This window comes from Setaria italica, chromosome V (assembly GCF_000263155.2).
Source record: "Setaria italica strain Yugu1 chromosome V, Setaria_italica_v2.0, whole genome shotgun sequence".
Classification (NCBI taxonomy): domain Eukaryota; kingdom Viridiplantae; phylum Streptophyta; class Magnoliopsida; order Poales; family Poaceae; genus Setaria; species Setaria italica.
Genome location: NC_028454.1, coordinates 11,149,164 through 11,165,491, shown reverse-complemented (window position 1 = coordinate 11,165,491; position 16,328 = coordinate 11,149,164). Strand labels below are relative to the sequence as shown.

The following is a 16,328-nucleotide window of genomic DNA, read 5'->3' as shown; positions in this document are numbered from 1 at the left end:
AAGGTGCCTTTTGTTTGCGAGGAAAGGTGCCTTTATTCAGATGAACCTAACAATTATTTCTTGATTGCACCGATAAAGGGGGTTATGATATATCAATTTGTCCACTCCCTAGAGGACTAGAGGCCTAGACAGCAGGCCCATCTATCAGTTCTCCACCTTCTCCAGTGAAAGCAGATGAGGGCATATTCAGTTGGGATATATGAGTATTACTTGTACAGGCCGTCAAGCTAGGCATATGTCACGAGATTTGAGAAGCATTGTGAAAAAGGTAGAAAATTTTTATGTCATTTTCTTCGTGGAGTATTGCAATCGTTGACGGTTAAATGTTTTTTTTAAAGAGGATGATTGATTGGTTGTTGCAAGCCTGCGTGCCACATCAGTTTTTAGTCCAGACTTTAGAAAATCGAAAGGCCCATGTATGTGCTGTTTTGAATGGATAAATGTATCTTTGTGTTGAAGTAAAGAAAACTTCTGATACCATGACAGGTAGCATCTGAATATGATACGCCAGACCAGGTGTTGAAAAGGAAATGTCTAGGCCCCGTTTGGATCATTGGAATTGAATTCCATCCTAATAATCATAATTTAGACACAAATTAATCAAGCTAATATAATTGTATGTGGAATATAGTTGTATATTATAGTTGGTGATATGGGAGAGATACTTGTATGCTGCACTTCTACTATAGAGAAGCGAGTCTAAGAGCGTGCTATAAGAATTGAATTCCATCTAATAACCATAATCTATAGAATCAATTTCCATCTCCCACCCCATGAATTTAAGATAGGCTTATATCTAAACTTTGGAAAGTTGTGGAATGTCACATTCCAACATAAATTAGCCTACTCCATTAAATAGATTCCAATTCCTTGCACCCAAACGGGGCCTAATGCAAAACAGAGAGAGAAACACTTGCGGTAGACGGTGTTAGCATAGGTCATCTCTTTCATGCGTATGCCGTGTGTACTCTCCTGTGACAAAAGATGTGATCGGCAGTTGTATGCTGATCACACAATCCCAACCAATTCAGTTGGGGTCGGAATATAGGATACCCACATACTGGTAGATGGATATGGAATATATGATACATTGTACTAACAGGTCTCGAATTCACATAGAATCAGCTAAAAGGATATTGGACACTGACACCAATAACCTTACAGTTTTGTTACTATCACTGACATCAGTTACCATACCATTGTGTTCCTATCACATACTTGCATTGTAAAACAACTCCAAATATATGGTTTCAAACTTCTAAATATTCAAAGTCATGCATATTGTTGCATAAACGGGTATATAACCCCATAAAGCAAGAACTAAGTGATAGGAAGCATCAAGCTGCCATCCTTCTTGTGAGCCTAACCATCATCCCGTTCTGTGTGTGCAGTATGACGGAGCTCTGTGGCATCACAGCATGGTCCTTGACCAGCTCGACCTTGAAGTTGTGTATAATGGAGGCAGCCGTGATCTTCATGTTGCTGAGGCTGAGGTCCTTTCCGATACAGCTCCGAGGCCCGGAGTTGAAGGACAGGAACTTGTAGCTCGGCTCGTGCCGGAGGCGACCGCTCTTGGACACCCACCGCTCCGGCCTGAACTCCATGCAGTCCTTGCCCCATATCCCATTGATCCTCCCCATGGCATAGAGCGAGAAGATGACCCTTGTGCCCTTGGTCACCTTGGTGCCGTTTGGTAGAACGTCATCGACATGGGCCTCCTTTTCCTCAAATGGTGTTGCCGGGAAAAGCCTGAAACACCAGCAATGCCTCTCCAGTCAGATGATTAAGGTGACACTAGCTTGTTTCCGAGATAGTAGCCCAGGAGACCATGGACAAGGTAAAAGATGTCTCACCTGAGTGTCTCAAGGAGTGTAGCTTGGAGGTAAATGGCAGACCGGAGTGCGTCGCACTCAAAGACAGAGAAGTCCCCAGGCCACGTACTGCTCTTCAGGCCCTTGAGCTCCTCGAGTATCTTCGCCTCGACGTTCGGGTGCTTGCACATCATGTAGAAGAACCATGTAAGCGTGACGGCAATAAGGTCCTTCCCAGCGAGGATGAGCCCCACTGCAGTATCACGCAGGAACTGGGTCTTCTGATGTTCGCTCATGCTGGGATCCAAGGTCACTTTCATGTACATGGAGAGTAAATCTGCTTGGCTCCCGTTGCTCCCCTGTGCCTTCCGTTTGGCAATCTCCTCATAAATGAACTGATTGATCACCATCTTTGCATCGGCTAGTTTTTTCTCTGTCCCAACATTGAGCCACCTCAAGAGCTTCCACAATCTCGATGGCACAATGTGTCTGAACAACAATGCCTCCTCTGCTTCCTTTGTGGCTCGGCCAAACACAGGCATTGGAGAAGACACCGATAAGCAGTCAAGATCAGCTGCAAACACCATAAAGTAGGAGACATCGAGCGAGAGCCTCATGAAGACATCCTCCAGCTCGACCTCTGAACCGTGATTAGCCATGTGGTCAAGATAAGGTAGCAAGACATTACCGACCTTTCTTGCGATGGTGGACATCGTAAAGGACCTAAACGCACGAGCGCCGAAGATGGATGTTGCCACACGGCGCTGATACTCCCAGGATTCAGAGTCTGCCACAAGGAGCCCATCGCCTAGAATGTCAAACATCTCAGCAAACTCTCTACCTTTTGGGTACTTGTCAAAGTGGGTGTTAAGGCAGTGGTTGACTGTGGCTGGATCACAGGTTATCAAGAAGTTCATGTCCAGCAACCATGGACCAAAGACCATGAAGGTGCACCCGGCCTCACGTAGCAGATCCACAACCTTGTCATGAATGCAGTAACGATTCACCACGAGGAAGGGAAGCATCCGAACAATAGGCCAGTTCAGCGGGAGGCTGCTCTTCTGGCTTTGTCGGATGAGGCGGAAGATGGAAAGCCCAAAAAAGCAGATGATTGCTAGGAAGACCTCTGGATAGGATTGAATGAAGCTCCAAAAGGGGCCCATGGTAGTTCAAGGTTATGGGTCGCACAGGGAAGAAGTGCATGCAGCAATAGGCCTAAGCTTCACCCTTGGGTTTGCAAATTTCAAATGTATGGTTTTGGTGCACTATAAGAAGCTACCCGTGTACAATGATTTCCTTGTGGGATTGGTATCCTTGACTTCAGGGCTCATGACATTCATATGTCCTATTATCAAAGTTGAAATTATGGAGGTCAAATTATTTATCTAGTATATCACATTTAGATTTGTTCAGATATGAAATTTGATTTCTGATGAATTATTGATATTTTATACCTGGATATTCATTGAATGTTCCTCAACGAATGGTAAACAATATGGCATGAGAATATGCATTGAAGACTCAATTTGACTCATCACAGTGGCTTATTCGCTAACACATAAATAATTGCTCTAATCTTCTGTTTGATTCTAATTCTTCTTAGACTGGTAATTTATTGAGGCTGGGAGCAGAATATTTCCATAAACCCAAAACATAAGCTCAACTTGTTGTTTCCTATGCAAACACCCAAAAAGTGTGGGATACCGAGATGCAGAATTCCTCATGCGAATTTTGTGATGGTGCAGTATGTCAAAATTGCAGGAGAGATGCTATACGCTTGCTTGACTGATACCAACACGCCTTGGCTTCCTAACTAGAGTCTGGAGACACATTAGCTACAAGGTGAGAATATCATCTATTTTCCATGAGAGAACCTTGCTAGTAGCAACCTTACAGTTTATCAATGTCCTACACTCTTAACAATGGAAGCAAGGAGCCAATTCGCCATCAAAGTTGCATTGCAGCAATGGTTAAATACTTAAATTAAGGTATGACTTATGAGCTCACACATATCACTGCAACAAACAGCAATGAACCCAATAAAGAGAAATGCATAATTTAATTGCTAGTTCATAGATTCATCACAATACACGTAGCGTTTTGAAGTAAACATTTAGACCACCAATTTGAAAGCACATACACACAGAGAGAAACCTCTAGGTAACCTTCTGGAAGAAGGCGTCGATGCGGCGGGTCCCACGCGGCAGCGGCTTTGCTTCTCTTCCACCGCCGCCACCGGCGGATCCGGCGACCGGGCGAGCGCGGGGAGCCTCCTCTTCGGCGTGGAGGCAGTCGAGGAGGAAGTCCGCCGTGGGCCGGTGCGCGCGGGCTGCGGCCCGGACGTGCGCGGCGCGCACCGCGCGACGGCCGCGCCGCGCCGCCGCCGTGTGTGCCCCGGCCGCAAGGCTGCCCAGGAAGAGCTCGGTGGCGGCGGCGATGAGCAGCGTCGCCTCGCTCGTCACCTTCTTGATGTCCCGGTCCACCCGCATGATCCGCTTCACCCTCCCCACCGGTAGCGCCGGCCGCAGCGACGCCCCCTCTTCGGCCTCCGCCTCCTCCCGGTCCTCTCCGACCTGCTCCATTGGCTCGGCGGGATCGGTGGCCTCCTCCCGCTCCTCCTCGACCTGCTCCGTTGCCTCTGCGGGCCCGCCGATCTCCTCCCGATCTTCCGCGACCTGCTCCATTGCCTCGGTGGGCTCTTCGACCAGCTCGCCCTCCTTTCTGAGCTCCTCCTCCATTGCCACGGTGGGCTCGTCGACGGCGGCGGCGGCGGCGGTAGCCATGGCTAGGGTTTGCGTTCGGAGGTGGATGTTGGTCAGTTGGTGGTGTGATCCGCCGTTGGATTCATCGGTGTGATTGGATTGGAGAGAAATGGCGGGGAATTTGGGGAAATTTCCCGCGCGATCCCGACTCCGATCGACGCGGGCGGCGCAAGCAACAACTTCTACGGGCATAGTGGGCTGACGGGTCACGCGGTTGCCACGTTTAAGCCCACTGGGCCACATTTAGCAAAGCCATCTTCCTCTAAAAAAACAGCAAACTTATTTATTTTTTTACCCTAAAAAGTATTTTAATTTTAATTTTCATTTTGATTTCTGATGGAGATCCATGGCCACCTGACGTTATGCTGATACGTGGCCACGTCAGACATCAAGCAACCGCAAGTCTAATTTCTTATGGCGGCTAATCGATCAATCGAGTAGCTAATAAGGCACCGTTCTTGTTTTTTGCGTGGTTAAGCTATCAGGTGTCGTTGTCTTATCTGATGCCAACTTTCTTCAAAAAAATAAAAGTTCGATGGTGATTTCGTCTCCAATGGCTAATTAAGAATGTGTTTGTCATTGTCCTTGCACGCAGGTTAAGGTCCATCATTAGCACTAATCCTCCAAGGAGTGTGTGGTACAACATTCAGATTTGACTTCAGTTTCTTGATGGAGATCTCTTGTTGGTTTGGTTGGTTGTGCAGCATGCACTCAACCTAGCTAGTGGGAAAACACCGATGCGCCTGCTTTGGACACAATCACACAACTTTCCTCGGTTGCGTGAAGAGTAAATCGTTACGTGTGAAAAAAATTATATTGCATTATGTTCCGATCCAAACAGTGTTGGATGGAATTTCCTTCTTTCGCAAGAGACATGATACCCTTTCCTCTTGTATAAATATGTAATCAGATCAATTATTCGATCAATAAAAGAGAATAAAAGAGAATCCTCAGATTCATTTTTTCAATCTCAGCTCTCTTTCTACTTTCAACACGTTATCAGTTACGCATGCTCTACGATGAAAATGCAACCATTGAACGAATGGAAGAAAGAAAGATGTGTCGGCCTTTGTCCAGCGACGATGCAAGCAGTATCGGGTTCCTCGCCAGCGACATCTTCCACGACTTCATTATCACCAACCATGGTGAGGTACCGTGGTCCAAATCTCTAATCACAAAATCAAGTACAAAACTGGTGAGACGTTATACTGCATCTACACGTAATGAGACAAGATGAACGAACAAGTTCGTACATGCTCAACGCAACAAAAGATGCACCTCATCCATCCTATGCAGCTACGCCATTTGTGAAAGATGCACCTCATCCATCCTATGCAGCTATGTCATTTGTGCATGGCGGCCACTAGTGGCACCGGTACCTCATCCGAGTGTACAAAGACGACGGCTTCCACATCATGGTTGACATCCTGCAGGATGCCATGACTGGGACGATCATCGGCGACAAGTCTCGTCGTGGATGCCTCCTTGCTCCACCACTAGACCAAGACTAGGGCCTGGCCCTGCATCATCGGCGGCAGCCCCATCCACAGCCTTGCTAGCACCGCTCTCGGCGTCCAGTTCTCTCGGCCGCATCGCGACCGTAGACCGGCAATGGCCTGCGGCTGACCACAGCCGGTGCCTGGGGTTGGCAAGGATGAAAAAGGGTGACGGTGGCACCGCCGCCCGCCACACCAAGCCCCCTCAGCCACGTCGTGGCCGTGGACCGCCGCTCGGGCATTCGGCATGGCACCTGGAGCCCCGCAGCGCTGGGGCTCTCCTCCAAGAGCTAGAGGGTCGGCCAAGGCCGGTAGCAGGCGGAAGGCCAGTGAACTGAGGGTGGCGGGCGCAAGGCAGAGATGGGACGGAGGCACGACTGGGAGAAGGCGACTCTACGCGGATGCGCGGCCCTTAGGCCAGGAGCCAGGCAGCGGTGGCGGCTGGCCGGCGGCGCAAGTCATCGGCGGCAGCTCACAGGACGGAGCGGTTAGGGATTGGGAACCCTAACCAGCTCCTTCCACCCTTTTATACAGGCCGCAGGCCATCAGGCCGGGCCTTCATGGGCTGCCGCAGGCCAATGCGACCTGCCAAGCCTGCAGGCCAGGCCATGCCACTGGATTTGGGCCATTGCCGATGGGCTAGCCATTGGCCAGGCCGACGTGGCCTGCACAGACCGCAGGCTGGCTGGGCTACCTTGGACCGAGCCGCCAGACTGGACCAGGCCACAAAGCCAAGGCTTACCATTATTTACATGTCTAGAATTTTCAGTTTTGCATGTTTCTATTTTAACCCCTAGATTGTTCTGTAAATATGTGTTGTCATGCACATTGTTAGATATACCATCAGGTATTAGCACCCATGTAATAAGGATGCCAAATTTACCACAGTAGTTAAGCATCATCATGATCCACAGATCTTTTGTTGGTGTTAAACAATGTTTACATATGCAATTATTTTGTTTGCTTAATTAATACTTAATGAATATTCTACATCATGTAGAAGGTGATGCAAAATTATAATCAAGGTATATAAATATGATTTTGGAATAACACAAGGTGATGTGACCTAGGCACTGGCTGCGATAAGTTCTTCTCTGAGATCGTGCTTTTAGGCAGTAAATTACTTGCTCATCACTAAAAGTTTTACATCTTATGATGATTACCAACAATGTATATATTCAAAGATTCATACAATAGAAAATTTGTATTCAATATGACTATCAAGTCATTCATTCCCACAAAAATATAAATAATATATTTACAGCAATTGCACTGCTCATTGACATATACCTTTAATTTATTGCAAGAATCATCTTGCCTTCATTATTTTTTGCATAATCATAACACCAACATGGTGCTTACTACCCAAGTGACCATCTAATTACTAGTGTAACATATAAGTGGAGAATAAGACATTTATTGCAATCATGCAAACTATGCCTATAGCAACGAGTTTCTTGTCCACTACTTCAAAGTCTACACCATTCTGGTAACTTCCTTTTGATGTGTTAATTCACTAGTACATGATGATCGAGTCACACTTAATAATAGCAACGATTTCATCGTCTATTAAATATGAGTTTCACACTACTTGTAATTCAAATCGCATTTTGAATGTACAAGATTTTGCATATATTAATTCAAGATTCATCTTGAATTCAAAATTTAGGCATACAATTTTGCTTAAATAAATAGCAGAAAAGCGCAACATATTTGGTTGACTATGTTCTATCATATATACATAGACTATGTTTTGGCAATGATCATCAGATCATTTATTCTCACAAGAATGGAGTCCAAAATATGTGCAACGACTTCTGTCGCCTGTCAATTATAGAATAGTCCACTTCTAATCAAGTATCAACTTGATTAAAATTTTATAAAAAAAATATTGCACAACAATAATATTTCATGCTATACTGTCAAGTAAATTCATTAAAATACATGATCTACTCATGTAGGACATGACTAATGTTTCCAAAATGGAATTTTCTGAATTCGCATTGGATGGGATTTATTCTCTAGTATGGGAACTTGATATCAACACTATCATTGGGAGATTCATGGCACCGATGTCACCATACTTCTACCCTACTCAAAGTACCCAATCCATTATTGGCATTACCACACATGCACCTTTGTGTGTTACTACATTTACTCCATTCAGATTTTACAAATCTGAGTATCCAAAGGAGCAAGATTCATTTATTCTTTAAACTTCCAGTAGAGTTATAAACAAAGAATAGAACTTTCAGTTCATAGAATTTACAACACAATGGATCTCATACATAAATGTCACTTTCCTTAAAAGTGACCATAACGACAAATCTAACGTTTGTCTAAAGTGTGGTTGTATATTTCATGTACACATTATTTCCAGATCAAATATTTGGTTCAAACAATACCTCCATTTCATTGGAGGGAAGTGAGTTTAAGGAGATCAATTTGAAGCTCACTTCAATAAATTAGATTTCCATATGTTACCATATAATTCATGGAAATTATCATTAATTCAACACTATAGTACCTCATACATGGTATTTATTCAGGATTCAATTAGAAATAAAAGGAATTTCATTTAGTGGATCATATAACAACTATCACAGTTATGGGAGGTATATACTCTTCTCACGGGTATTCAATTATTAATTGTAGATGCACTCATATATTCCACAAATACCCAACATATGATTTCATGCCATCCATTTGTATGGTTTCATATCGAAACCTATTATTAAAAGTAATGATGAAATATCAACACTGAACTTGGTACAATGCACATGAAAATTAAATATTCCTTTCATATCATCTAGGATATGTTATATGTCCATACATTAATCGCGTATTCATATAATACCTGAGTAACACACAAAATGTATTATTATCCGTCATTCATATAATACCTTAGGTCTCTTGTGGGGATTTACACACAAGATTGTATGTTGATAACACCTTGAGGACAATTACAGGCATTAGGGGGAGATTAATACCACACATAGAATGCTAGGAATCCAAAATGAATGCTACATACATTCAGTCCTCACATCCATGTACATAACAAAGAATATTTGAACCACCGGTTCAGAACATCTTATATTTGTAACACATTACAAATAGCCTCCCAAATGCATTTGCTTATCAAAAGTGTCATCTTATCCAATCCTTACAATTAATGTGCCAAAAAGAGTGATATCTAACATAATCACTCAACTCCCAAATTAAAATAAGAGGGGGAGAAGTATAGTCACTAGGGATATAGCTTATTACAAGCATCCATGGAAATAGGGGGAGACATCCTCCAAGATAGTAAATGCAAATCAACATCATTCATGTTATTAGACATTTTATGGATATTGAAATCCAAAACCTATGAATGTTCAGTATTCAAAAGCCCAGTACATGTGCACATAAATTGAGGTACTAGATCATTGGAACACCCTAACTTTATCATCATGGGCAATGAGATAAGAGTTCTAGAGGGTTAATATTTCACATGCTATATTGGTTTCACTGAATCAATTATACAAAGACTACAAATTGTCGACATATGCTCCTTAAAATTGCTATACACCTTAAACTGGATCCAAACCAAAAGTCCTAGGTAGAGTGTATCAACACTCAAATTGGGTCAAAGCAAAGGTGGCAATTATGGAGAATTTCTCTCGTTCATTGGTGAGAGGTATTTACCACAATAATATCATATTCTCACAAATGCATTCTTTATGAAAGCAAGGTGGTGAGATAATGAGAGATTGTAGCAATGGTTTTACGTAGAGACCGGGCATGCCCTCGTGGTATATGTGAAAATTATGTTCCCATATTTAATCATTGAAGATCAAATAACTTGATATATTTGGATATACAAGTCATCTTCGACTGACTTCACATTCTAAATCTAAATAGAAATCGCAACATATATTGTGTATTACTCAAGTCACTCCATGACTTGAAACAGTCAAGTTGATTGTGGTACAACTGACGAGAGTATCTTCCATAGAAGGATTACTCCAATCACTATGATTGCATGTGTGTTCATAAACAAATCCGACTTGGATTTTCCATCATCTCAACATACAAACAAACAAGCAATCATTTTATGACAGAATTTGAGATTAAAATTTGGGTAAAACCAAACAATGCTTAAGTTTACAACTTATGCATATATATCACTTTATCAATATTCAATTGATATTGTATACCAATATTCAAATAATATTGGACAAGCATATCCATCAACACTTGTGGTGATTCAATCCTTAAAGATGGATCAATATCCATTTAGACCCTGGGATGTTACTTAGTGCCAAGCGCTTGGGTATCATACAAATTGCAGCAGGCCTGATACTGCATTTGTAGATAACTTGCTATAGCTCAAATTAGTGCAACTCCAACAAACCCCATACTAGTGGGAGTCGAAGAGGATATCCATAGATATCTAAATGGCACCAAAAGGTCTTGATTTATTTCGAGACATGACAAAGTGGGATATCAAGATATTGGCTTACTAATCCCCATATTGCCAAATCATAGGCTGATACAGTTAATAAAGTTTTCATATGAGTCATCAAAATAGACTCTAATGATAACTTTTATGTATCATTCTGAAGCATCATATAAACATTGTTGACTTCACAGAATGATAAATAGTGATTCCATTGAATCATTAACATTATCTATAAATGATAATGCAACTTGTATTGCTTGGATGAAACTATGTTACATATGAGCAATATCATTAACTTATTGCCCAAAATGTTTTATCCTCATTTTTACAAAATGAGGGAATAAACTTCTTGCAAAATATACTCACTAATGTACTTACCCACCACTACACCGTAGAATGGTGTTCATGGTAAGTGGTGAGTAACAACTTTAAATTTTGCAAGGCTTAGGGGGAGACTCTCCTGAAATTCTAATCTATCCAAATATTATATTGTACTCTTTTACCTACATAGGTTTTTCCTCACAAAAGTTATTCGAATATGATCCTCAAATCATAATATTATTGATCTCCAAACTTACTTATGAGTTTTTCCTTTTTAAGGTTTTTCTCATATGAGTTTGTAATGAAACAATAATCTAAATATGCCATATCATTTTCTTCTTATATTTTTCCACTGGGTTTTAAAGAAGTTTTAATGGCATATGGACATACAAGTTAGTTTCTCCTCAATATTTTTCCCATAAGGTTTTTGAGGAGTTTTCCCATATAATCAAAGATGATGGAACAAGGATTACATGAAGCTTACAAGGAGCTAATTGATCAAGGGGGAATGTTGTAAAATACTTTAATTAATGATCAATTAATATTAGAGATAAATATAGAGTACTTTCATGAAAGGGTGTGGACCTTTCATGAAGGGGCCAACTTCATGAAAGGGTGTGGACTTTTTATGAAGGGACCAACTTCCAAGGGACATGATGCCCTTTCTCCTTGTATAAATATGTAACTAGACCATTCATTCAGTCAATAAAAGAGAATCCTCGTATTCATTCTTTCGGTCTCTCTTTCTATTTTCAACATTCTGAATTGATCATCTAACTGCAGATGTCCTAAACGCATGTTTTTAATCATTACTTTATTTCTAAGGATGGTACATGCATGTTATAATGCTCAGGCAAACTGTATAAAATTTTCAAATGCATCATTAGTGCCAACGTGATTTGTTGCTAAACCATGAAAATATATAATCTCTGGATGGGGGTACATAACATGCATGTTTACTTATTAGAGTTATTTTATATATCAACAGTGGTAGTAAATAGTAATAGGTAATTTAGAAGCGTCTATATATAGGTACTTAATGGTGTATAAATATATTATTAAATTTTTGTATTAGAATATGTTGGCATCTTTTTCATTTGTGACGCTCAACGTATTTCATTAAGGTTTTGTTCGGTTATTCCCCTTTTCCAAGGGGCAATTCTCACTACTGGAAAACTGAGCATTCGTCCCGAGGCTCGGTACCGGTTGTATTTTGACCCGATACTAATGTGAGCATTAGTACCGTCCCTAACGGATAGTCCCCATGAAGCCCCACGTGATCCCCACCCGGTACTAAAGGCCCTAAGGCACATTAGTACCGGGTGGAGTAAAGGCACATTAGTTCCCACCCGGTACTAAAACTCCCATCCCTCCCACCCCCGCGCGCGCTACCCGCTCCTCCTGTATCTCTCTCTTTCTCACAGTCTCCCCCTTATCTCGTCTCCCTTCCTCCTCCTCCTCTACTGCCTCCCCTCCCCTCCCCCTCCGCTCGCCCCTCACCGATAGTGAGGAGTAGTGGCGGGGCGAGGTGAGGTGGCGGCGGGCAGATGAGCGGAGGGCAGCGGGCGGAGGTTGGAGGTCGGAGGCGGGAGCAACGGCGGGCGGGCGGGCGGTGGGAGGAGGGTGGCGGAGGGCGGAGGTGGGGGGCGCGGGGCCGGGCAGAGGCAGGCGGAGGGAGGGAGGGGCGGGGCCGATGGGGGTATTTCCTTTTTTTAAATTTTTTAATACTCTTTAGTAGCAGTTATTTCAACCGGTACTAAAGGACCCCTTTACCGAACTACCAGTACCGGTTGCGAAACCGATACTAAAATAGGTTTCCCAACCGGTACTAATGGCGCATTCTCTGGTAGTACCTTTTCAAATCAAACCGAACAAGGCCTAATACGATAACTTCTTGCAGTGATAAATGCGGACTGTGGTGCTCTTGTCAATATCAAGATAGGATAGTCTAGTCTCTTGCTGGCGTGCGTAATGTTACGGTGTTTGCACAAGCTACATGTGAATGTGAGACAGCCTATATGCTGTGTTTCAAAAGAGAACCGATGCCTGGGTGAGCTCTTTATTTAGACAGCAAGGCCGAACCGTGTGCAGGCTGGATATAGTACAGCTGAATCAAGGATGGAATATGATCGCTACCTATATATCTATCTTACTGTACGGGGAAACACATTAAGTGTGTTTGGTTGCATGCACCGCATGATGCATGTATGAATGATCCTGGATGATAGGGTTCAAACAATTTGTAGAATAATATATTAAGTGGGATGGTTTCATCATGGATGGAATGGTAAAATTCACCCAATCAAACAAAAGGATCATTATTATTTTGAACCATTTCATATGTGAACTAAATGATATAAGCAACCAAACACACCCTAACATGTTGCACACCGCTAACACCCACCAAATAGAATTGAAGGGCGGTGGAGCTATTTGGCTCAGTGCACATGATTAACCAAGCTAATTAACACACAACAAACTTAAACGCTCAAAATTGAGCAGTTTCCGGTTGAGCACAGTTCATATTACGGAGACGCAGATGCACACACGCAATTTTGGTTCTTGATTAATCAAAGCAAAAGGCACGTAATAACGGTGTGGTTATGCACGGCTAGCTGGACGTTTCTGGTGAAGTCTACGCATGCCGTGTTCACGTGTTATTATCAAACTGTACGTTTGACGATGGTACGTTGTTCAGCTGGCCCTGTTTCCATACTGTAACACTGTTGACGATGGATTGATGATGTTCACACTACAGTGCACTACATGAAGGTGCATTCGTGCCAACCTATCTGCCATGCACTTGGAGGATGCGCACTCCAGCTCCAGTCTTTTTTCGATGTGATAGTTCAACCCGTGACAACCATCAGGGGTCAGGGCCGAGCTTGCTGGAAAACTAAATGAAAATTGACTCCAGCAGCGAAGGAATCTGCCGCGTGTGTGACTAACAGACCCGGACTGCAATATATAGCGTGTCAGAAGAGGAAGAGGAAGAGGAAGAGGAAGAGGAAGTGATCGACTAGAGAGTTCAGACGCTAGACCAGCAGCGAGAGCAGAGTCACCTTTTGTTGCATTGCACAAGTGATTGTGCGAAAATACGATCGCCACAAGCCACCAAAGATGGCATGCATGCGTGTTGATCGTCACTAGCCATGCACACAGGCACAGTTTGAAGAAAACATCAAATTGGGTTGAGCGTTGCAGACTAATAAACCGTGGCGGCTCCATGCATGAACATGGAAATGTTGTCAGGTCAGGTAGCGTGACAACTAACTCGATCGGCAAATGCAGAGAACCTTAGCACCAAGCATAGTGTAGTAGAGGCCTGATTCTCTCCATCATTAGTCATAGATTGAGGTTGTTAGCAACTAATTAACCTCCTCCGTTCAAGCACGAATGTCAAACAAAAATTATTAGATCCAAAGGACGATAGGTGTCACCGCTTCATCATTGTTAAGGCCAACGAAAATCAATTTTGCGCTGCTTACAAGCAATGTCTCCTGCACATTATTCGGGGAGACTAACCATCACATGAATAGAATAACCATCATGTGACACAATTCAGGACAAAATTTTGGTTAATAATTTTAGGGAATGATTGATTGTTTTTTCCCCCTTTTTTCCCTTCTTTTTGTGAAAGAAGTACGTACTATATATGTAAACAATCATATACACTATATAGGTATAAATACACTATACACATGCAAACAATCATATACGCCATATATGTATAAATACAAATCACAAATGTCACACTTGTGCAAATCTCTTGGGACATTGCAAAAACAAGTGACATCCTAACATAAATACTTAATTTTTGGTCAACCATATAATATCTTCACGAAAATGATACAAGTTCATCAATACTAATTTGTTGGCATCATTAATTATATTATTTTGTTACATTTTGGACATACATTTCATTTGTTTTCAGATGACGAAGCACCACGCCGACTGAAAACCGACCGAAACCGTCAATTTGGCTGATGAGCGAGTAGTATTGGTCAACTTTGGCAAGTATTGAATTGAATGTGTTAACCTCTTGTGTATATATATGTGGAGCGAACTGAAATAAAAATTGTTGTGCTACCAACTTTGTGTTGTTCCAGAATTTTATATGGCCGGCTAATCAATCGATGGAGTAGCATGGTGTTTATTGTTTCCCCTCGTGGTTAAACTATTATGGGTCACTATCTGATAGTGATTTCAGCAAATGCTTATTCAGGTGTTTATAATATTTTCCATGCTCACAACAAGCATTTTGCTAGCGTAAAGCACATCTAGAGGATGTGGTGTGACATGGACACTCAGATTTAACTTAGAATTATCAAGAATTTGTCTGTTGTTTGTGCAACATTATTCATACAAGAAAACCCTGATACCCCCTTTTAACCCTTGCTCCAAACATCTTTACTACTTACTAGTCGATCCATATATTTTGAAGGGCGTAGCCTGACTATGAGTCTTTTTCCTATAGTAGTTTCTTAACTAGTTATAGAATCACAACTGTTACCAAGTTCTTTTAAATACAATCCTATGGTATTGATAGGATGACACATATATAACTCGCATGTTATTAGACTATAAATTTGATCAAACTATGAACCTAGGTAGATGGTCAGATAAACTACGCCTTATAAAATTACCGGCGGGAGTATTTCAAGAGGGCTGGTTAGGTCGTGACTGGTGGAATCTATGTAATTCCATTAGTCCTTAATTAAGGTCATGCCGACGAGCTAATAATTACCTATTGTTGATTATCTACACATGAATTGAATGAGGTGACTACTTTTTTTATAGTTAATTACTTTCGGAACACTTGTTTGAGTTGTACCTGTTCAAAATTCCTGTGGACGGTGAGTAGGATGCAGCACTACTGTTCTTTACAAATAAGGCCGGTGACAATGCGTGTAGATCAATTTGGGAGAAAGACCTCGTCTAATCTATATTATCAGTTGATAGTGCAAGGACGGCGCAATCAAATTAACCAGCTAGGCAGCACCAAACATCCTCTTTTAAGGGAAAAAAGGGGCACCAAACAGAACTAAGGGGGTGTTTGGATACGATGTGCTAAACTTTAGCAGGGTCACATCGGATGTTCGGATGCTAATTAGAAGGACTAAACATAAGCTAATTATAAAACTAATTGCACAGATGGAGTTTAATTCGCGAGACGTATCTATTAAGGCTAATTAATCTATCATTAGCAAATGGTTACTGTAGCATCACATCGTCAAATCATGGACTAATTAGGCTTAATAGATTCGTCTCGCGAATTAGACTCCATCTGTGCAATTAGTTTTGTAATTAGACTATATTTAATACTCCTAATTAGTATCCAAATATCCGATGTGACAAGTGCTAAAGTTTAGAGGGGTATCCAAACACCCCTAACTTGATGCTTTTTTGTACCTTCTTGAACTATTTGTCTGTTGACATCAGCTCAATGCTGGCCTCTGAACAAGAAGTTCATTTTATTAGCTGGGCAGTTTCA

The 16,328-nt window shown here is 42.1% G+C and overlaps 2 protein-coding genes across 2 annotated transcripts; both read right to left on the bottom strand.

The window, feature by feature from the left end:
• Window positions 1–1,050: 1,050 nt before the first annotated feature.
• On the bottom strand, window positions 1,051–3,648 carry LOC101769366 (noroxomaritidine synthase). The gene is made up of 2 exons (XM_004968388.2): window positions 1,854–3,648; window positions 1,051–1,749 (listed from the first exon to the last, which is right to left on the bottom strand). The coding sequence occupies exons 1-2, from the start codon at window positions 2,972–2,974 to the stop codon at window positions 1,338–1,340; spliced, it is 1,533 nt and encodes a 510-aa protein (XP_004968445.1). The 5' UTR covers window positions 2,975–3,648; the 3' UTR covers window positions 1,051–1,337.
• A 133-nt stretch (window positions 3,649–3,781) lies between these two features.
• Window positions 3,782–4,741, bottom strand: LOC101768963 (DNA polymerase epsilon subunit C). The gene has a single exon (XM_004968387.2). The coding sequence runs from the start codon at window positions 4,592–4,594 to the stop codon at window positions 3,968–3,970; it is 627 nt and encodes a 208-aa protein (XP_004968444.1). The 5' UTR covers window positions 4,595–4,741; the 3' UTR covers window positions 3,782–3,967.
• Window positions 4,742–16,328: the final 11,587 nt, after the last annotated feature.